Below are 19,670 nucleotides of genomic sequence, written 5' to 3'. Positions count from 1 at the left end.
CCCAATGCAGTCTAATGGATGTGTAAGCCATTCAAGAATGATAATGAAGAAGACAGATTTTATTTATGCTGCTGCAAAGTGGTATGCAGGAGTGGTGAACTTTTTGGGAAAGCCATATTCCTAAGCGCCATGCTTCTTGTTGCAGAACTAGTTGCAGATTGCTTTCCTGATTATTCCTCCCTTAAAAAAACACACCAAACAAACCCAGAATAAGCTGCCTGAAGATGGGTAGGTTGGGTGTGGGAAGATGGCTGGCAGGGTGAAGTGTTAAGCATTTTATTCCTCCCCCCCCCCCAAAAAAAATCCCCCTCTGCTTCCATTCAGTGCTTCCTGAAGCAGCTTTTCCTCTTTAAAAGGACAGTGGAGTACCTTGGCATGCATTTGAGAATGACATCTTTTGGCCTGGTACTCTCTGTTTTCTCAGAGGTGTGCTGTGGGGGTAAGTGAAACTGAGATGATGGGAGCCAAGCCGAGTATTTAGTAGCTGATGGGTATTGCTGAAAACAGCATTTTAGCTCAGTGGTGAGGCATGTTGGCTGCAAGGATTTGTCGTGCTCTGCACCTTTTTACCATTTTTTAACCTTGGGCTTTACAAGCCCCCGGGTAATCCTCAGAGGCTGCCTGCTGACTCAGCTGTGTGCCAGCAGCCGCAATGTGTCAAGCAGTGATATAGGAAGCCCAGGGGTCTCTGGGGAGCAAAGCATTAAGATGATATCAGGAAGCTATTTGCCATTGGAGAAGCAGATGCAGTATCCCTGCCTTGCACCCTATCCAGTCTGCTTAGTAAGTGATTTATGGGCCCAAACCCCAATGGACGGGAACAGACATAATGCAAGGTCTCCATGCTGCAGATGGAGCAAACCATTTCAATGATAAATGCAGCGTGCAGAAAAATTGAACGGCTGCGCCAAACATGACAACACCTCCTCCCCTTTCTGAAAGCAAATATTTTAGAATTGGGAAAGTGGGTGGTTTAGAAAGGAAAGGCATTCCCTTGGCTGCCCTTTCTCCCACCCCTTAGAGAGAAATCACTGTCCATGGGCTGTTAATTTCCCTTCTGTGCTAATAATGCTACCTCTGCCGAGTGACAATGAATCTTCAGAGCAGGCACCTGCTACCAGGCGGTAACCCTGGTGACCGGCCTAGTCGACAGACTTGAACTATGAAGCCAACACAGAGATGGTTAAAATGAAGGGATGGTCACTTCAAAGTATGGGAACAACAGCATATTATTTGAATATTTGTAGCTGGAGAAGCTGGGGGGCGGTAGCGCTGTTGTTTCCCTGCAATGTGGTCTCGTCCTATTGGGAAGGGTATGTGAATGAAACCACCATGTGAAGTGGGGTTAAATGTGTGGGTCTTTCTTACCCAACTGGCATCCTTGGGGAACCAATCTTCTGGAAAGATCTACCCATATATCTGGTCCCTACCCACATGGCTGTGCCATTCAGTATCTCTCTCTCACACACCAGCACCATTGAGTTTATTCTCATCTGGAAGTTGCTTCCAGACAACCTGCTTGTTAAATATACAGTCTGATTTGTTTGTGGAGAATGGTATACAATGTCACATCAAGCAATTGTTATCCCACATTTTCCTGTCACCTTCTTTACTGCCCAAACTCTGTGTGTTTGTTTAGAAGTAGGTTTGCTATGCAAGAGCATCAGATCCATTCTAATTACGTAACCTGAATTTGCCACTATGCGCTTGAATCCCACCTGCAGAATAGTGACAGATTGAAGACACCCCATGCTTGAAGACCTCAGATTAAAGCACCTTGTGATGCGAGCTAGGTTTAAAAAGAAAGAAGAAGAAGAAAAGCCTTGACCACTGTTCTCCCCCACTGCCCCCATTGTTTTAATAACACAATAATGTAGCCTATCCCAAGACTTTTAAATAGCACACCTCATAATACATATTCTTGGCATGAAATGCTGACTCTACCACATCTCTGAGCAACCAAAACTTCTCACTCTGAGGCAGCCTGACAGGGCCCCTTTATCAACATGATCTAAAGAGACTTCATGTTCCCTCCCTGAATTCAGACTCAGAAGCGATGACTGAGTCTGTCTTTCACTTTCTGATGCTGCAGCTGGGCTCACATTAAATAGAAATCCTTAGAGTTGTGCTGAACTTTGTAGAATAGAATAGAATAGACTTTATTTGCGTAGCCGACAGGCCATAGCATCAAAGGACAAACACAGACAATAATACATTACGAATATAGTTACCATAAAATCTTATGACCTATTAAAACCCTAGGGAGAAGCTGGATTATCATTCATCCATGACCCTCTGTCCCATGGGCGGCGGCCTTTTCTCTGGTAGATTGTTCCAGGTCGGTTAAGTGAATAGACCAGCCAAATTGAAAGATTATAAATATAAATATAACCTCGGAGGGATGGTCAGGACAGGGAGAAAGATAATAATAACCAGATGCAGATAAATTAATAATCTCAGTACTTAAAACTTGGCAGAGGTAATAAAATAATAATAATAAAACGTAAAGATAATAAGAATAAGATCCTAGGCGAGGAATCCGGGTGACGACACTGATGTCATTCAGATAGCAGCTCTCATTCTCATTGCTCTCTCGATAAATTTGGCAACCTTCTCTGTTGTTGAGCTGTTCTGGTCGGCCAGGAGTGAGAACAATTTGGCTTCACAAGAGCGGCCCAGGATGGCAGATAAGGAGCGGCGTGATGGTCTCGTCCCTGAGATCTTTATATAGGGAGCAAGACAAGAGAACGTGTGACACAGTCTCTATGTAGCCAGCTCCACAGGGGCAGAGCCGGTTCTCAAATGAAATTTTTTTATATCTACCTTCAAGAACAGCTGAGGGTAACATATTTAGTCTGGCCAGTGTAAAGGCCCGCCTGAGTTTTGGAATGGTTAAGATAGACAAATAAGGTGCCCGAAAATCAAAGTGGGAGAGGGGCAGATAAGTGTACCAAGCACTAAATTTCTTAATATGGGCCAGATTATTCTGCTGCTCAATATCCTTCATGCGCTGGCCAATAAAGGTTTTTGCCTTGGGGAGACCCATTTTCAGGAGATGCTGTGCTAGGAGGTCACATGTAAGTAGTTTTTGATGCACTACTTTGGACCACCGACTTCTATGAGCATCTCGTGCTACTAGAGGTAGTAGTCCGGATGGGTTTAAATTTAAGCGAAGCCAATAGTTGAATGTTCTTAACCAGGTCCGGGTTTCGACGGAGAGGAGGCCAGTCTCCAGCCGTAGGGCCGCATTTGGTGCGCATGGTGGAACGGCTGGAATCTGTCTTAAAAATTTAGACTGGACCGTTTCAAGTGTGCGGCAATGATTTTCCGTCCAGATTTGGGCCCCGTAGAGTAATTGCGCCAAGGGTTTTGCTTGAAAGACCTCCAGAGCTGCTGGGATATGTCTGCCCCCCTTCGTAAAGTAAAAGTGAGACAGTATTTTGGCGCTTTGAGATGCTTTTCCCCTAGCATATTTATGATGGGCCTTCCAGGCCCCTGTTGACTGGAAAACTACTCCGAGGTATTTGAAAATTTTACCTGTTCTATTGGCTGATTGTCCATCTCCCATCTGTGATGTCTGTGTCTCCTAGCGAAGACCATGACTTTGGTTTTTTGGTGTTTAACCACCAGTTGATCTCTCCTGCAGTAGGCTGAGAATTCTCTTAGTAGCCTTTTGAGGCCTACTTTAGTTCATGATAAGAGAACCGCGTCGTCCGCATAGAGGAGCGCTGAAATTGATTTTTCGGCCAATTTGGGGGCATGAAACTCCGGGGATGTTAGGTATTTGACCATGTCATTTATATACAGTGGTGCCCCGCAAGACGAACGCCTCGCAAGACGGAAAACCCGCTAGACGAAAGGGTTTTCCGTTTTGGAGGCGCTTCGCAAAACAAATTTCCCTATGGGCTTGCTTCGCAAGCCGAAAATGTCTTGCGAGTTCCTGCGGGGTTTTCCCCCCCCCTTTTTCTAAGCCACTAAGCCGCTTATCAGCTGAGCCGCTAAGCCGCTAAAAGCCGCTAAGCCGCTAATAGCGCTAATCTGCTAAGCCATCAATGGGCTTGCTTCGCAAGACGAAAAAACCGCTAGACGAAGAGAATCGCGGAATGGATTCTTTTCATCTTGCGAGGCACCACTGTATAAGTTGAATAAGGCCGGGGCTAAAATACAGCCCTGCTTGACTCCTTTGGTGGCTGGTACAGGGCCAATTAGTTGCCCATTTACTGAGGTTCTTACATATAACTTGGAGTCTTTATATAGGCTTTTTATCAAGAATAGTAATCTTTTGTCAATGTTGGTGGCATTGAGTTTAGCCCAAAGTTTGACTCGTGAGATCAAGTCAAAGGCCGCCTTCAGGTCAATAAATGCTGCGTATAGAGTCCCACATGTTTTCTTGACGTATTTGTCAATGAGGTGTGCTAATACGAAGCAATGGTCAATTGTTGTTCTGCCCTGTCTGAAGCCGGTTTGCTCCTCTGCCAGAACTGCCTCAGTTTCCATCCAGTCAATTAGTTAGATGTGGAGGTGTTTGACATACAGTTTGCTGGGGATAGTAAGGAGGCTAATGGGTCTATAGCTCGCTGGATCTGCCATAGGACCCTTTTTATAGATTGGGATGATTACTGCCTCTGACCAGCAACCAGGGATTATGCCTGTTGAATCAATGTATGTAAATATTGACGCCATTATAGGAGCCCACCAACTGATATTGTTCTTCATGAGCTCTGCTGGAATGTGGTCTATGCCCGGGGCTTTGTTGTTTTTCAGTTGGGCAATTAGTTTCCCCACCTCCTCTATGGAGACAGGAGATTTGCTTGGTTACCTGCTCACTCTGGTTCATTACCCCCTACCCAGCAAGGGACAAACTGCATTTGGAAGAAAGAATCTGCTTACAGATTTCCCAGCCACAAGGAGCTGTTTCGAAAGCTTGAGGGGAAACCCCCAGCAATCAGCCTCTGGGATTTCACGTGTGGTGTTTCTCACCTCAGCCCAGTCATTCCCATCACCACTTGAAAACGAGGGATCAAGGCTGACAGGACTGATCTCTGAAAGGGTGGTTCTTCACTGAGCAGAGTTGCCCTTCATTTTCTTACTATTGCTTTGGCTAGCTCTAATAAATGAATTGTTGTTGAAGGCAATGTGCAAGGGTGGTAGCCTAAGAAGCTGATGCTTGCAGTCCTGACAAAGCAGCTGTTGACCACAAGCCAGTATCTACAATAGAAGCCCACTTCTGTGTCATGTTTGTCCTATGATTCTAGGTTGGGGTTGTTGTTGTTGTTGTTTTTTTTTTTTGGTTTTTTTTTACTTAAATGTTACGCTGATGCCTGTGGGCACTCTGTTGCAATGGAACTGCCCTATTAAAGTAGCTTCATTTGTTCTTGTACTATTGCTCCATGGAAATTAAATGGAGATGGCCAAGCTACACTGCTTTGTCGATTCCTTCCTAAGTGGAATAATATGTTTACATCAGCAAATACTTTGATGTGGAATCTCTCTTAGCCTCCCTGGAAGAGCTTTCTAAAGCACTACACCACTGTCAAAGCTAAACTGCCTTAAAGTAGCAATTGCACATTAAACATTCCTTTAATGTGCAGAAAATAGAACTCTTTTTGTCGGGTACATTTGGCTTGTTCTTAATGATTACTCTTTCATAAGAAGTATTTTCCCTTCTGACTCAGATAAACGTTGGAATGTCTGTACAAGAAACTTATAAACTCCTGTGCATTATTGTTGTTGTTGTTGTTGTTCTTTTATAACTGATTATTTCACAAGCTTCTTTATAATTTTTCAATATCTGATTACTGTGTTGTGTGGCTCTGCTGAGTTTGCTGGAGTACATTAACCAGAGTTTCCAACCAGTCTTTCTTGGCATGTACACAAATATGCTGACACATGGAAATGCAACCATTTCCCACTGAACAAAACATACTTTCTGTGCAGAATAAAACCAAATGACTGATCCAGAAATAAATATGAGTAGGGCTTAGGTCTTTAGCAATTATATGTTGAAATGATAGATACATGAGGGAGGTTAGATAAGTTCCTAGATGAAAGAAGGGAGGCAACGCAGAGCATGTGTTTTATGATGTGCAAGAGAAAGGAGTTACAGATAGGTAGCTGTGTTGGTCTGCCATAGTCAAAACAAAACAAATTCCTTCCAGTAGCACCTTAAAGACCAACTAAGTCAGTTCTTGGTATGAGCTTTCGTGTGCATGCACACTTCTTCAGATACACTGAAGATGTGTATCTGAAGAAGTGTGCATGCACACGAAAGCTCATACCAAGAACTGACTTAGTTGGTCTTTAAGGTGCTACTGCAATAGAAAGGAGACGTGCTAAAGATCCTTAGATACCTGTGTTGTGTTGATACCTGAAAATTTATTAGATAAAAAAAATGATATGCAGGCATCTCGAAAAATTTCAGAGTGGAAATGGAACTACATGTAGCTGATGAGTGTTTGCTAAGGAACAGGTCTTATTTTTTCTTCTATAATAAGGTGCCCAGTTTAGTGGAGAAAACAAGTAATTGACAATATTCTTTTCATAAGCTTGAGACTGGTGGACCTCTGAAGTATTGCATCCTGTTTTGCACACATTTTAGCAAAAGACAATATCCATGTGAGAACAGCAAAAGTGAAAAGACTGTAGCGGGTACTGCAGTATTTGGCATAAGGCGAAACAGCCTCATTATGATGATGACAACAACAACAGGACTCATTGTGTACAAGTGAAAGGGAACTATTAATCAGCCCTGAGATGAATCATTTCAGCTAGTCAGGTAATGCTCAGTGGAAATCTGGACTTCCACACTTTATGCAACGTTTCTTGAAAGAATTGAGATGGGAAGATTTATTTTTCAATCCAGCCAAGACTGCTTTTAATAATAGTTATCCGATGCAAATGTATTAATATTTTTAGTCTGCAGTCGAAACCCCCTTTGTGTCAGGCTGGAGGCAAGGAAGAGTTTGAACAGAGGTGTCCCTCCACCCAGCCTTGGTGACATCTGCTTACAGAGTAATGCCAGTGACACTCCACCAGTGTGGGTGGAAATGCTGCCAGCAGGATCCCTGCCTGTGGCAGTTCATGGAAATCCTGAAATAGAAGAAGAAGAGTTTGGATCTGATATCCCACTTTATCACTACCCGAAGGAATCTCAAAGCGGCTAACATTCTCCTTTCTCTTCCTCCCCCACAACAAACACTCTGTGAGGTGAGTGGGGCTGAGAGACTTCAAAAAAGTGTGACTGGCCCAAGGTCACCCAGCAGCTGCATGTGGAGGAGCAGAGACGCGAACCCAGTTCACCAGATTACGATGGCTGTTTCTTGTGGTTAAAAGTTTTTAAATTTTAATATTTTGGCCTTACTAGGGATTCTTACATATTTTAACATCGTCGTGGGAATGGCTGCCTTGACTTTGTTCAGCTTTTGAAACAAAATGAACACATTGTAATGCTCACTACAGTTGTTACTAATTACAGAGCCGGTTGTGTGTGTGTGTGTGTGTGTGTGTGTGTGTGTGTGTGAGTGTGTGGCATGGTGGTTGTCCCATTGGAGAAGGACGACTAGGGAGACCCAGCTTCAAATCTCCACTCAGTTGATTAATCCTGAATGAGGTTTTTAAAAAGAGGAGGAGGAGGAAGAGGAACCATAGATGCAGCCTTGAACTTGGAAGGAAGAGGGGGTATAATGAAGTAAATGAACACTACACCACTGGCCACAACCATGTTTATGGAAAACCCCTAAATCGGTGGGGGATGGGACCTCAGACTTAGGAGCTGAATACAGGTCTGTCCCCAGACTGCACCCCATGTCTGTGCCCACCTCAAATACTTTTGCCCTTGGAGTATGATAAGGCCTCTTGCTTGCCTTGCTTGAGGAGTGCTGTGTCTGTAGAAAATTCTGACTTTTGCATGGCTGGAATGTGGTACAGGAACAGCCACTACTCCACCCACTTTCGTCTCGGCACCACCCAACATTGTCATGTGACCCGTGAAAGGTTTACCATAAGGTCTTCAGACTGAAAGAGGTTCACCACCCCAGACCTAGAGCTTTATTATTTCAACAAAATCTATTAAATTGTGATTTCCTTCCTCTTTGAAAGCACCACCATGGTTTTTTTTACGTAACGGCTGTGTTTTAGTATGTTTTTCTTTCTGTGCTAGTATCAGCAAGTTTCTTTAGTGTGCCTTGCTATCTGCAAAGATCCCTGGACTTAAAAGTTCAAGGCTTTAAACTCTGTATGAACAAGGCTCAAGAGAGGGCCAGTGTGATTGTATTGCACAAGACAGTTCCTGATAGTTCAGCATCTCTTAGAAAAGCCTGGAAACCTGGAAAAGTTCCCAATTTAGACTTCTCAAATCCACATCCACCAATGTGTGACTCTATGCTTTCAAGTACTGGTAAGGAACTTCTAGAGAGGGAACTTCCTCTGGGTTGAACAATGAGTTAAGTGAATTAGCGGGGAGCAGACAGTTGGGGAAATTCCTTAACTCTCATTTGAAATAGTGAAAGAAATTGAAAATAAAACTACTTTTCCTACCCATTTTCCCCCTTAAACCCAAATTTCACAGTGAAAATAATCAGCTGGCACTTAGGCCTGTACCAGGCAGAACATCACAAGAGACTCAAAACTGCAAGAATTGGATCTGGATACAATTGGGTGATTTCCCCCCACCCTTGGCTGAGAGTTCAGGTCAGATTAGCAGCCACTTAGAGCTCTGACCCCTTGGGAATGTTGTGATATTCATGAGGAGGATTACATTTAGATGTTCGCTTCAGTTAGGGTTTGGAAATCCGAAACTTTCTCCGGGCTCAGGTCTCACAATTATAGTGACGACAGTGGAATCTGCAACAAAATGTTGCAGTGTGGAGGTTTGCCCCCTGCTCAGAATTCCAGCTACTCCATTCCATTCCTCCTCTCATCTGGTTTTATCTCCCCACTTCCAATTCCATGGCCATTGCACACACTTAGTCCTCATTGGGTATTTTTAGAGTTTTCCTTCCTTAGGAAGATTTTTTTTGTCTCCCACCCCCTACCCCAGCCCACCCCGATGCCTGCTGATACCTCCTGTTCTGGGCGAGTGGTGCTATTTTGGCTACATAAATAACTGCACTCTTAACCTGAACAGCAGAAATACAGGGAAACATATTTGATATTGCAATCAGAATATCACCCTTCAACTCTATTCCCCCCCCCCCGAGACATTCCAGGAGTAAAGGCTGTTCTGCACTTCTACCCAGGATACAGTATACAACAGGGGTCAGCAAACCTTTTCAGCAGGGGGCCAATCCACTGTCCCTCAAACCTTGTGGGGGGCCAGACTATATTTTGAAGGGGGGAAAAGAACAAATCCCTATGCCCCACAAATAACCCAGAGATGCATTTTAAATTAAAGCACACATTCTACAGTGGTACCGTGGGTTACATACGCTTCAGGTTACATACGCTTCAGGTTACAGACTCCGCTAACCCAGAAATATTACCTCGGGTTAAGAACTTTGCTTCAGGATGAGAACAGAAATCGTGCTCCAGCGGCAGCGGGAGGCCCCATTAACTAAAGTGGTGCTTCAGGTTAAGAACAGTTTCAGGTTAAGTACAGACCTCTGGAATGAATTAAGTACTTAACCCGAGGTTATACTCTGAATATTAGCCATATTCAGAGTAGCTCCGTTGGCATCAATGCATTTAAGTAACTTACATTCATTTATTTTTAAGTAACGCAGGTTCAGTTATCTACTCTTGAGTAAGACTAACATTGGCTAACCCATAATCTTTTCTGACCTTCATTTAGGAACAGTGAGTTTATGGTTAGGGATAAAATATGACTCTTCCTTGATCCAAAGTCAACAAATTGCTACTCTCCCAATGGTGGCCCACAAGCATATTGTCAGATACTAACTTAGACATCTGTACATGGGTGCTAACAGGCCACACTTCCTCTGTTTTCCAGAGCAGCCATATAAATCAGATTTTCTTCCTCCGCTGTCAGAGCTAATAATCTGCTCTCAGCTGTGGTCTCCCCCCTATAGAATTGAAATCTAAAGGGCAAATTGCTAATTAAAGACAGATTGTATTGAATTTGTGACTCGGTGTGAAATGGCAAACATTCTTTCAAATGTGCCTGATGGATTAACTATTTTAAAGATATTCATGCCTTGCAAGGGGAAATATCCATCTGATTTGTCTTATGCTCCTCCTCTTAGATGAACATTTACTGTGTTAAGACTCCAAAATTTGTCCTTGTCTTAGGTCATTCATTCCCTTGAGACCAGTTACCTGTGATATAGGGGAAATGGAGAATTCATCTCGCTATTCTGTACTTTACCCAGTTTATGTGAAAAGCAGGTCTAAGAGGTTAGATCCAGTTCTGAGCTGACCTTTCCAACTCTTCTCTATGATAATAGCCAATGTGCTGGGCTAGAAGTGTTCTGAAATGATAATGAGTGGCAAAAAATCAGACATAAGCTGGCTGTAAGGGTAAATGAAGCATCTAGTTAGGCAATAAAATCAATGTACCCATCTGTCCTATGTGTGTTTAGTCAAAACTGAAAGACCAGTTCTGTTATTTAATTAATTTATGGGGTTGTCATTGTGGCAACCATGAGAGCAGTGGTGTCTTTGAGGACATCCCCATGTGCCTTCCAAGCCTTTAAGTCCCCTGCCCCACTCATTGCCCCCTTCCTCATGAAGTGGCAAATGTGGTTCTCCCCCCCCCCCTTGAAAAGTGTACAGAACACTGAATGAAGAAGCTGGAAGTGTGATGCTGTCTCCTACTTCCTCTTCCAGCTTGTGAAGGCTCAGCAGTCAACAGAAAGTGAAGCAAATGAGGAGGTAAGGAAGGAAAAGGCAGCTATTGGGGAAACACAGAAATGGGGGCGGGGGAGGAGTGTCGTAGGAGTTGGGGAACAGGGAGGACTTCCGGGTTGGCGCCATCACTGAATGGCGGACTCCCTCCGGGCTCCGGAGGGAGCCTGCTCGGCAGGGGCTGGGTTCTACCGCGTCGGTGTCGCGGGGACCCTCAAAAACCATGGGCGCTGAAACCCATGGGCATGGTGACTCGGCGGGCACCGTTTGCGCCCCCCGACCCGCGAAGGAGCCTTTTTAAAGGCTACGGAGCGGGTGCCGGGGGGGGTGTGGTGCTATGAGTCCTCCGCTTCCCCTACCGAGCGAAGCCGCATGCCATTTGGCGGAGAGCGCTGACTTCTTCCATTGAAAATTCGGATTAAAAAGAACAACCCGTGAGTAATTGGAAACTGGACTTAAAAAGGGAAAAAAATTTAAATTCGGAGCGAGCGGGGGAGGTGCAAAAAGGAAGTCAGTCTCCCCCCTGTCGTAGAGGATTTAAAGCAAAGGATTTAACAACTAAGATCGAGTGCTACCTTAGTTTGATAAAGTCACTAATTTCATGATGGAAAATTATAAGACTGGGCTGGAGGAGAAAAGTAGAACGTGAGCTAAAATGCAACCCCCCCCCCCGGGAACCGGGAGCAACCCACGAGAGCACCGGGAGAGGAGAAACAGAGGCTTTGACAGCTGTCAAAGGAGCTGTCAAAGCTGAAGAATAAAAAGAGAACTTTGTTATGAGGACTTTGCCGGTTACGTTTGTTACAAATTAGATAAAACAAAACAAATTCCTTCCAGTAGCACCTTAAAGACCAACTAAGTCAGTTCTTGGTATGAGCTTTCGTGTGCATGCACACTTCTTCAGATACACTGAAGTGTGCATGCACACGAAAGCTCATACCAAGAACTGACTTAGTTGGTCTTTAAGGTGCTACTGGAAGGAATTTGTTTTGTTTTGACTATGGCAGACCAACACGGCTACCTATCTGTAACTGGAACAAATTAGATATAAATTGTTTAAAACAAGGAATAACAAGTTACTTTGACTGTTGGGTGCGATCTGGAAGGAAACTGAGTTACTATAATCCCTCTAGAGGGGCTGTGGGACACTACAAGTATTGCTGGCATGGAATTTGAATTGGACTTTTTATCTCCTGGGAAACTGCAGAAACGGAACATTATTTTGTCTACAGAGGTCTCTACACTAAAGGAGACAATAGATTTATCTATTGAAGAATGGAAGGGACTTGACGTAAAGTTTTGTTCCTGAATAACAAAGCCTCTGTAGGGGATTTAGAAGCTTTTGGAATTGGAACAATTTTGCAGGGGAGCAGGAAAAGAAACTAGAGGAAAGTGAGGAGAGAGAATAATAAGAACAACATGAACAACAAGAATTGGACAAAGCTGGAAGTGGGAACATTTGGGACATCCAGATTTGAAAGGTCTAAAGAAACAAAATTGGAGTTTTTACTCTTAAATACAGAGATCTGGATGGAAAAAATGGACCTTTTTGAGATAGAGCTTTTCCAAGATTGGACGCTTGAAACTAAAGATGATCAAAAAGACGGCAAAGACTATTAAAAAGACGGCAAAGTGGACTTGTGAAGGATTTCGGCCTAGATGTGGGATCTCCAGGATGACAACAGGCATTGATGGACATTGGGGAACGCAACCGGGAAAGGGGGGAGGGAAATTTGGAATCCAAAGGGTGTTAAATTATATTTTATTCTTTGTTTTATTTTCTTTTATTTTAATCTGCTCTGCATATTAAAGAGGGGAACTCGTGGAAGGGAGCGGGGTCGATTTTAGGGGATGGAAAAACATTCTTAACATTGGGTTAACTATAATAAGTTTAAAATTTGGGGTAAGAACTTGCTGAATCTATTTGAAGGAATTGGAATACAAGAGGGGGTGGGGTGGGGAAGTCCTGGCAAGATGCTAATGAAAATAAGGTTATAAAATGGATGTTTTATTTCTTTTCTTTTTTCTGTTATATTTGAAAATGTTCAATAAATATTATTAAAAATAAAAAAGGAGTTGGGGAACAGGGAAAATGTAGTGCCAGAGAAAGCGAGAGAAGCCATGTGCATGCATGCACACCCAAGTCTGATCCAGCAAAACAAAGCCTCTAGAAATTGCCTATTTTCCCCATGGGTCCAATCACCAGCAAATCACATCTGTCTGTCTCCAGCTACTAAACTATAAAAGTCACGAATCTGGTGCTTTCCAGTACTGCCGTTGCACAAAATCTGAGGCATGGACTCTTATGCATTGTCATTATTTCCCCCAAGACTTCCCTGAAAAACCACCATAAAATCATAGGCCACCTCTGTGCTTACATATATGTTCTGTGATGTGTCAAGTGTTTCCTTTGTCATCATATGTAAAAGTCATGAAGATCCATGAGGACCTGTGTCTTTGTAGCGCTGGCCAGCACCAGATCTGTGATTTCCCCCCACCCCACCTGCAGTCTACTGATGTAAACCTTAATTTAATAATGGCTTTTGGGTGAACCCTGTGTAAAATCATGCATTTGTATTTTACAGAATATCAGACTGTTCCCCCGATCCCATGGAAAAGCAAATAATCTCTCTGTGCAAGTTTCTCTCTGCCTGTCTGGGAGGAGGTGTCCCAGGGGGAGAGATGAAGGAAGCAGCCAGAGGGAAGCACCCTCTCAAAATTCTAAATGTACTCATTTGGCCCAACCCCAATCTATTTTGCATCTCTTTAAACTTGCTTAAATGGTCTCAGTTGTATTGCTCTGCTATTCCTATGAAGTTTGCTTTTATTTCTGCTTATGCTCCCCTCTTTTTTTTTGTATTTGATACGTCTCTATGTCCTGCAGCTAATACATTGAAATTGTGCTCATTGTTTAGTTCTCACAGTAGTTGAAAACATGAACACAATGTAAAGTGCAACCTCTGGGACCCAAATATATATATGTTTTAAACCTTTTCTTTAAAACAGTTGTATTTATTGCAGGACCCAACAATGGTAATTTGAGTATGTGCTGTTCGTTCAGAGAGTGCCTTACTTGAGGAAACTCCTTCAACATGGTTCTGATCTAATAGTTCTTCCTTCCCCTCTGGCAAACTCTACAGAAGCACAATGCATGACTAGAGAAGGAAGAGACGCCAATAAAGCAGAGTATATATTCCTCATTTTGACACTTATTTCATTTAACTGCTAGCCTTCAGAATTAAATGAATACTTGTTTTTTTAAAAAATAATATTTATTAAAGTTTTGAAAGTTACAAAAAGGAAAAAGAAAAAAAAGTTAAACCTGACAAAACCATACAATACAATAAAGAAACAAAAATATTACATATGCATAACAAAAATAAAACAAAAACAATTTTAAAAAAGACAACCTATACTTTCAATTATTAACTTTCTTTTACTTGTTTCAGCGACCTCCTCACACCTCCCTTTTTTTGTATTCCACTTCAATTAATTGTTTCAGCAAATCCTTTCCATCTTCCTCAAACTTCTGTCCTATCAATTAACTTAACCAATTCTAACATTATTTTTTCCTTTAATAAAATTACAATCTATTATACTTAATTCTTTATAACATTTCTGCTAAGGCCATGTAACTTCATTCCAACATCCTTCTAACGTTCATTAATTTTACAATGTTTCTGTAAGTAGTCTTTAAATTTCTTCCAATCTTCCTCCACCGACTCTTCTCTAGAATTAAATGAATACTTGTACTGTACTATGTCGTATCTATGACCATAGGATCTCCCTGCACTGGGCTTGAATTGTTCCCCAAGATGCTCTCAACAAGTAAACATAAGAACGTAAGAAGAGCCTGCTGGATCAGGCCAATGGCCCATCTAGTCCAGCATTCTGTTCTCCTGGGGGCCAGCCAGATGCCACAAGTGGCACCCAAGCACAAGAGCACTCTTCCCTCCTGTGGTTTCCAGAAACGGATATTCAGAAGCATTAAGGAGGCACAGCATAGCCATGCTAGTACTCATCAATAGCCTGGTCTTCCGTGAATTTGTCTAACTCTCTTATAAAGCCATCCAAGTTGGTGGGCATTACTGCCTCCTTTGGGAACGAGTTTCATAGCTGAACTGTGCTGTCTGAAAAAGTGCTTTCTTTTATCTGTCCTGAATCTTCCAACATCCAATTTCTTTGGATATCCACAAGTTCTAGTGTTATGAGAGAGGGCCTTCTCGGTAGTGGCACCCGCCCTCCCATCAGATGTCAAGGAAATAAACAACTATCTGACTTTTAGAAGACATCTGAAGGCAGCCCTGTTCAGGGAAGTTTTTAATGTTTGAAGTTTTTTTCTGTTTCTAGTCCTCTGTTGGAAGCCGTCCAGAATGGCTGGGGAAACCCAGCCAGGTAGGCGGGGTATAAATGATAAAATTATTATTCTTATTATTACTTTCTCCACACGGTGCAGAATTTTATAAATTTCTATCATGTTACCTCTTACATTTTCTCTAAACTAAAAACTCCCAAACCTTTCTTCATAGGACATGTTTGATCCCTTATTGACTGTTTTATATGTGCAAATTGTATATTATGTGATCCTACTCATTCTTTGGGAAGTCTGTATCCATGACTATTCATAGAGGGCCTGTTGTGTATTGGGGGAGCAGAGGGGAAATGCAATTGTTGTTGCAAGTATTTGGAAGTGGGTGGTCAAGGTTGTGCAGTGAGAGGTTACTGAGTGGGGTATGTCCAGAACTGTTGGTTCTCTTTCCCTGAGAGTAGGGAGCATTATAAGTGTGATTGCTGTCACTCTCATTTTGTGATATCTACTTTCCTCTGCAAACTTTCATTTTTGGGTGGAAAGGCAGATCCAGCATGTTAGCTCTAAGAGGCAGATTCTTTATCTTGGTGTTTACACAGCCTGGAATTTCCCTGAAAGGGCTCGCTTAAATCCGCAAAATTAGCTGAGCCGAGTAAGCAATTACCGTATTTTTCGCCCTATAGGACACACTTTTTCCCCTCCAAAAATGAAGGGGAAATCTGGGTGCGTCCAAAAATGAAGGGGAAATCTGGGGCAAATGCAGGCTTTCGCTGAAGCTTGGAGAGCGAGAGGGGTCGGTGCGCACCGACCCCTCTCGCTCTCCAGGCTGCAGATAGCAGGTTGCTTCCCGGAGCGCGGGCGCACTGAAAGCAGAGCGCCTAGCGCTTTGGGAACACACCCGCAGCCTAGGCAGCCCTGCGGGAGTTCCCGCAGGGCTCCCTACGCTGCGGACAGCAGCCTGCCGCCCGGCGCGATGGGCACCCTGAAGCAGAGCGCCCCGCCCACCAGACAGGCATCGGCCAGCCCCACAAGCTCGAGGAACAGCAAGGAGGCACAACGCCGCCATCCCGCTGTTCCTCGACCTGGTTCAGTTTCCCCAACCTGGTTTTGGGGGGGGGAAATAAAGGGGGAAAATTTCCTTTATTTCCCCCCCAAAAAACTAGGTGCGTCCTATGGGACGGAGCGTCCTATGGGACGAAAAATACGGTAGGTCTGGATAAAGTTTACATTATCCAGAGGCAGCACAAGCTAGAGTTTGTAAGAGAATGTCTATCCTGGCTTGGATGATTAAGCCAAACGTGCCTGCTAGTGCTGTTAGAACACAAATGCAGACAGTCAAAAGGATCAGTGGTAGCAGCAGAAGAAGAAGAGTTTGGATTTGATATCCCACTTTATCACTACCCTAAGGAGTCTCAAAGCGGCTCACAATCTCCTTTTCCCTTCCTCCCACACAACAAACACTCTATGAGGTGAGTGAGGCTGAGAGACTTCAGAGAAGTGTGACTAGCTCAAGGTCACCCTGCAGCTGCATGTGGAGGAGCGGAGACACGAACCCGGTTCACCAGATTACGAGTCCACCGCTCTTAACCACTACACCACACTACACCACACTGGCAGGGTCAACTCCAGTATGGTTGGGACCAGGGGCTGCTGTCATAATTTCCCCCAATGCCCTGGGTGTAACATCCCTCCAGGGCATTGTGGGAAATTAAAAATGGTAGCTCCCTGATGCATCTTCCAAAGAGGGGCCAGGGCAGGTGTCAGGAGTGGCCTGTGTGTAGGTGCTAACAGCTGCACATGAATGCCACATGCTGGGGTTGGTTACCTTGGGAAAGCCTATCAGCACCACAATGTTCAGCGCTGTGCCTCTGACCAATTTCAGGAAGATGTGGGCACCTGCTTACACTTCTGTGGAGCAAGCAGCACATCCTGCGAAGGAGGGAGACCCTGATCTGGAAGTGAATAAGCAGGTTCATTAGGCATGAAGGTGAAAGGGTCTGAGCGCAACTATGCCTGGCTCCTCCACAATGCATTTTCTGCCACCTGGGCTAGAATTGCATAAGACAAGTGTCCCTTGATGTCTCTGTCCTGAAATGCCCTCCACACTCCTTGCAGAGCCTATGCCTTTCAGGAGAATGGGAGCTAAGCTTACTTTCCAAAGGGAGACAGGATGGGGCTCAGAATTTCTGAGACTCATAGCCTCACCTGTTCCAGTGATGACTGATGCCCACCAGGACTGGTCGGGTGGGAGGCAGGAAGATCTGCAATGACAGGCAGAGCCACCCACTGGCTGTAACTGAGAGGGCTGCCAGGTGGGGGTGGACTCAGACGGGTGGGGCAGTGCCCTATTCGCCCTAAGGGACCAGCTTCCAGTGCGCTCCGGGAAGCTTTCCTTCTTACCGCAGACGGCAAGGGTGTGTGTGTGTGTGTGTGTGTGTGTGTGTGTGTGAGAGAGAGAGAGAGAGAGAGAGAGAGAGAGAGAGAGAAAGCACTCTGCACATGCACAGAGGCGCCCTTATTTTATTGCTGCTATTTTACACATCCGCAGAAAACGGGCGCTGCCGTTCTGTACGAAGAAGAGCTCCTTGCTCTTCTAGGGTTTTAAAAGAACTGAGCGAGTCTTTTTCTCGGGCGGCCAGCTCTCTTCTTTCCCTTGCCGCGGGCTCTAGCTGGGATCCGCTCTCCTTCCCACGCAGCTGGCGAGGATTTCGAGGTGAGCGCCGGACTGCGCGGCGGCGCAAAGGGTGTGTGCCGCAGGGAGCCCAGCCGAGAGCCGCGGCTGGAGACAGGCCGCCCGCCCGCCCGCCCTCTGCCTGCCGCTCGCTCCACCCTCTCCGCCGCCTCTGCAGGTCCCTCTTAAGAGCGCCTGCGCTGCCGGCCACCCTCCGGCAGGTCGGAGCTGCTTGGGCCGCCCGCCCGCCCGCTCGCCATGGCCATGGCTTCCCCGGCCATCGGGCAGTACCCTTACCCGCTGCTGCTGGAGAAGGAGCAGCAGCGCTTCCTGCAGAGCCTCAGCGCCAACGAGAGGAAGAAGATCCTCAAGCGCTCCGCTGCCAATGACCTGAAGCCGCTGCCGCAGCCCCGGCGCAGGCAGCCGCCCCACGCCCAGGGGGGCAGCATGGCGCAGTGGGGCGACGACGGGAAGGCTGCGCCCCCGCGCGACGCGACGGGCGCCCCCGCCGCCGTCTGGAGGCAGCACCTCGGAAGAGCCGCCGGCCCCGAGGCGCAGCCCAGGACCGACGCGTTCCTCGACGGCGTCCCGCTCGCCCCGGCGGAGGACGGGCCGGCGCTCGGGGCTCCCGCCCCCCCCCGCGAGGCCCCGGCGTCTCCGGGCCCGGCGGCCAAGCCGGCCCGCTCGGGGCTGCCGCACCACCCGCACCCGCAGCACCACCACCGGCTGCGCCTGAGGTCCGCGGCGCCGCGGCTGCTGCCCGACGTGCGCACCATCTTCGAGCAGCCGCGGGACCCCCGCGTGCGGGAGGAGAAGGGCGAAGGGCACCGCTTCGAAGGCGTCGCGCTCTGGAGGGGCTGGTGCGACCTGTGCGGCGAGGCCGTGCAGCAGCGGGCGCTGCGCTGCGCGAGTAAGTGGCTCGGCTCGGCTTTGCACGTCGAAGGGCTCCCTCCCCTCCCTCTCCCTGTAGACGGGGCAGCCCCAAGCCGGCGGAGGCGAGGGAAAGGCTCGCTGGTGGGGATCTGCTCCCTCCTGACCTGAAGATGACCCCCTAATATTCCCCTTCTATGTGATAAGAGGCAGTGCAGGTAGCTGATTCTCTAAAACGACGGCAGCCCCCTTTCCACCCCCCCCCCCCCGTCCCAGGGTAGCTTCTCCTTGCCCCACCTTTGCATGGGTCCCATCCTTCGTGGCGGGCAAGCAGATCACCTCTGCTGGCCCAGCCTGTTCTGATTTGTACACAGTCGATCCTCCCCTAATCCCTCCTGCATTGTTCCTGCCTCTTTAAGAGCAAAGGGACTCTCCAGCCTCCTCTCCCCCGTCCCACCCCGTCACCCGGGTCGACTCTTTTGCCGGTGAGTGACCGCGGATTCTCTGCGTACATAGCGCAAACCAGCTGTAGCAATTCCCCGCCGCCACCATGGCCGGCCAAGGAGCCTCCTTTTGTAGGACACTGGAGATATTCGTGCCTTTCAAAAGACATTGATAATTTATTGTCCCGAGGTAGATAATGAACGTTTTAACCTTGTTGGATCCGATCTGCATTCCTATCAAAGCACTTAGAAGTCCTGGAGGAGAGAGCGCAGTTTTATGGGAAGTCTGGCGCAGGCACTGATTTATGTTCAAGACCTGAGTGCTAGAGCCCTTTTAAAAATTTCATGAGGGGTGTTGGGCTATTTGCTGGCTTCTATTTGAGCTCCCGCTATGAGAATTTCAACCCTCTTTGATCCTAATTAGCGAATTGGCTTACACATCCTTTGAGTATTCCATTCTGAAACTGCAGCACATCAATCAATTAATAAGTTGGTGCAGATGTGTTTTGCAAGCCCTCTTGTCATCTGCACGTTGTTCCTCTAAAATGCTTAATCTTTTCAACTTCGTGTTCACCAT

General features: G+C 46.0%; 2 protein-coding genes and 1 long non-coding RNA gene across 3 annotated transcripts in view; 2 read left to right on the top strand and 1 right to left on the bottom strand.

Moving 5' to 3' along the window:
- The window catches only part of IKBKE (inhibitor of nuclear factor kappa B kinase subunit epsilon), a 55,283-nt gene extending 40,570 nt beyond the window's left edge, over positions 1 to 14,713 (top strand). Inside the window, exons 21-22 of the mRNA XM_081865222.1 lie at positions 10,783 to 10,827; positions 14,581 to 14,713. Of these exons, the coding sequence (XP_081721348.1) occupies positions 10,783 to 10,789 (7 nt within the window). The 3' untranslated portion in view covers positions 10,790 to 10,827; positions 14,581 to 14,713. The remainder of the gene's footprint in view (positions 1 to 10,782; positions 10,828 to 14,580) is intronic.
- Positions 166 to 19,058, bottom strand: LOC309343597. The gene is made up of 3 exons (XR_014157348.1): positions 18,948 to 19,058; positions 10,322 to 10,424; positions 166 to 180 (listed from the first exon to the last, which is right to left on the bottom strand). It is a non-coding gene; the product is annotated as an uncharacterized lncRNA (long non-coding RNA).
- RASSF5 (Ras association domain family member 5) overlaps positions 18,004 to 19,670 on the top strand; it is a 115,751-nt gene continuing 114,084 nt past the window's right edge. The window contains exon 1 of the mRNA XM_081865252.1: positions 18,004 to 18,690. Coding sequence (XP_081721378.1) covers positions 18,039 to 18,690 — 652 coding nt within the window. The 5' untranslated portion in view covers positions 18,004 to 18,038. The remainder of the gene's footprint in view (positions 18,691 to 19,670) is intronic.

The sequence above is a fragment of the Podarcis erhardii genome (genome assembly GCF_964252035.2).
Source record: "Podarcis erhardii genome assembly, chromosome: 6".
Lineage (NCBI taxonomy): Eukaryota > Metazoa > Chordata > Lepidosauria > Squamata > Lacertidae > Podarcis > Podarcis erhardii.
Note: the sequence above shows the minus strand (reverse complement) of the source record. Positions and strands in the feature narration are given on the sequence as shown.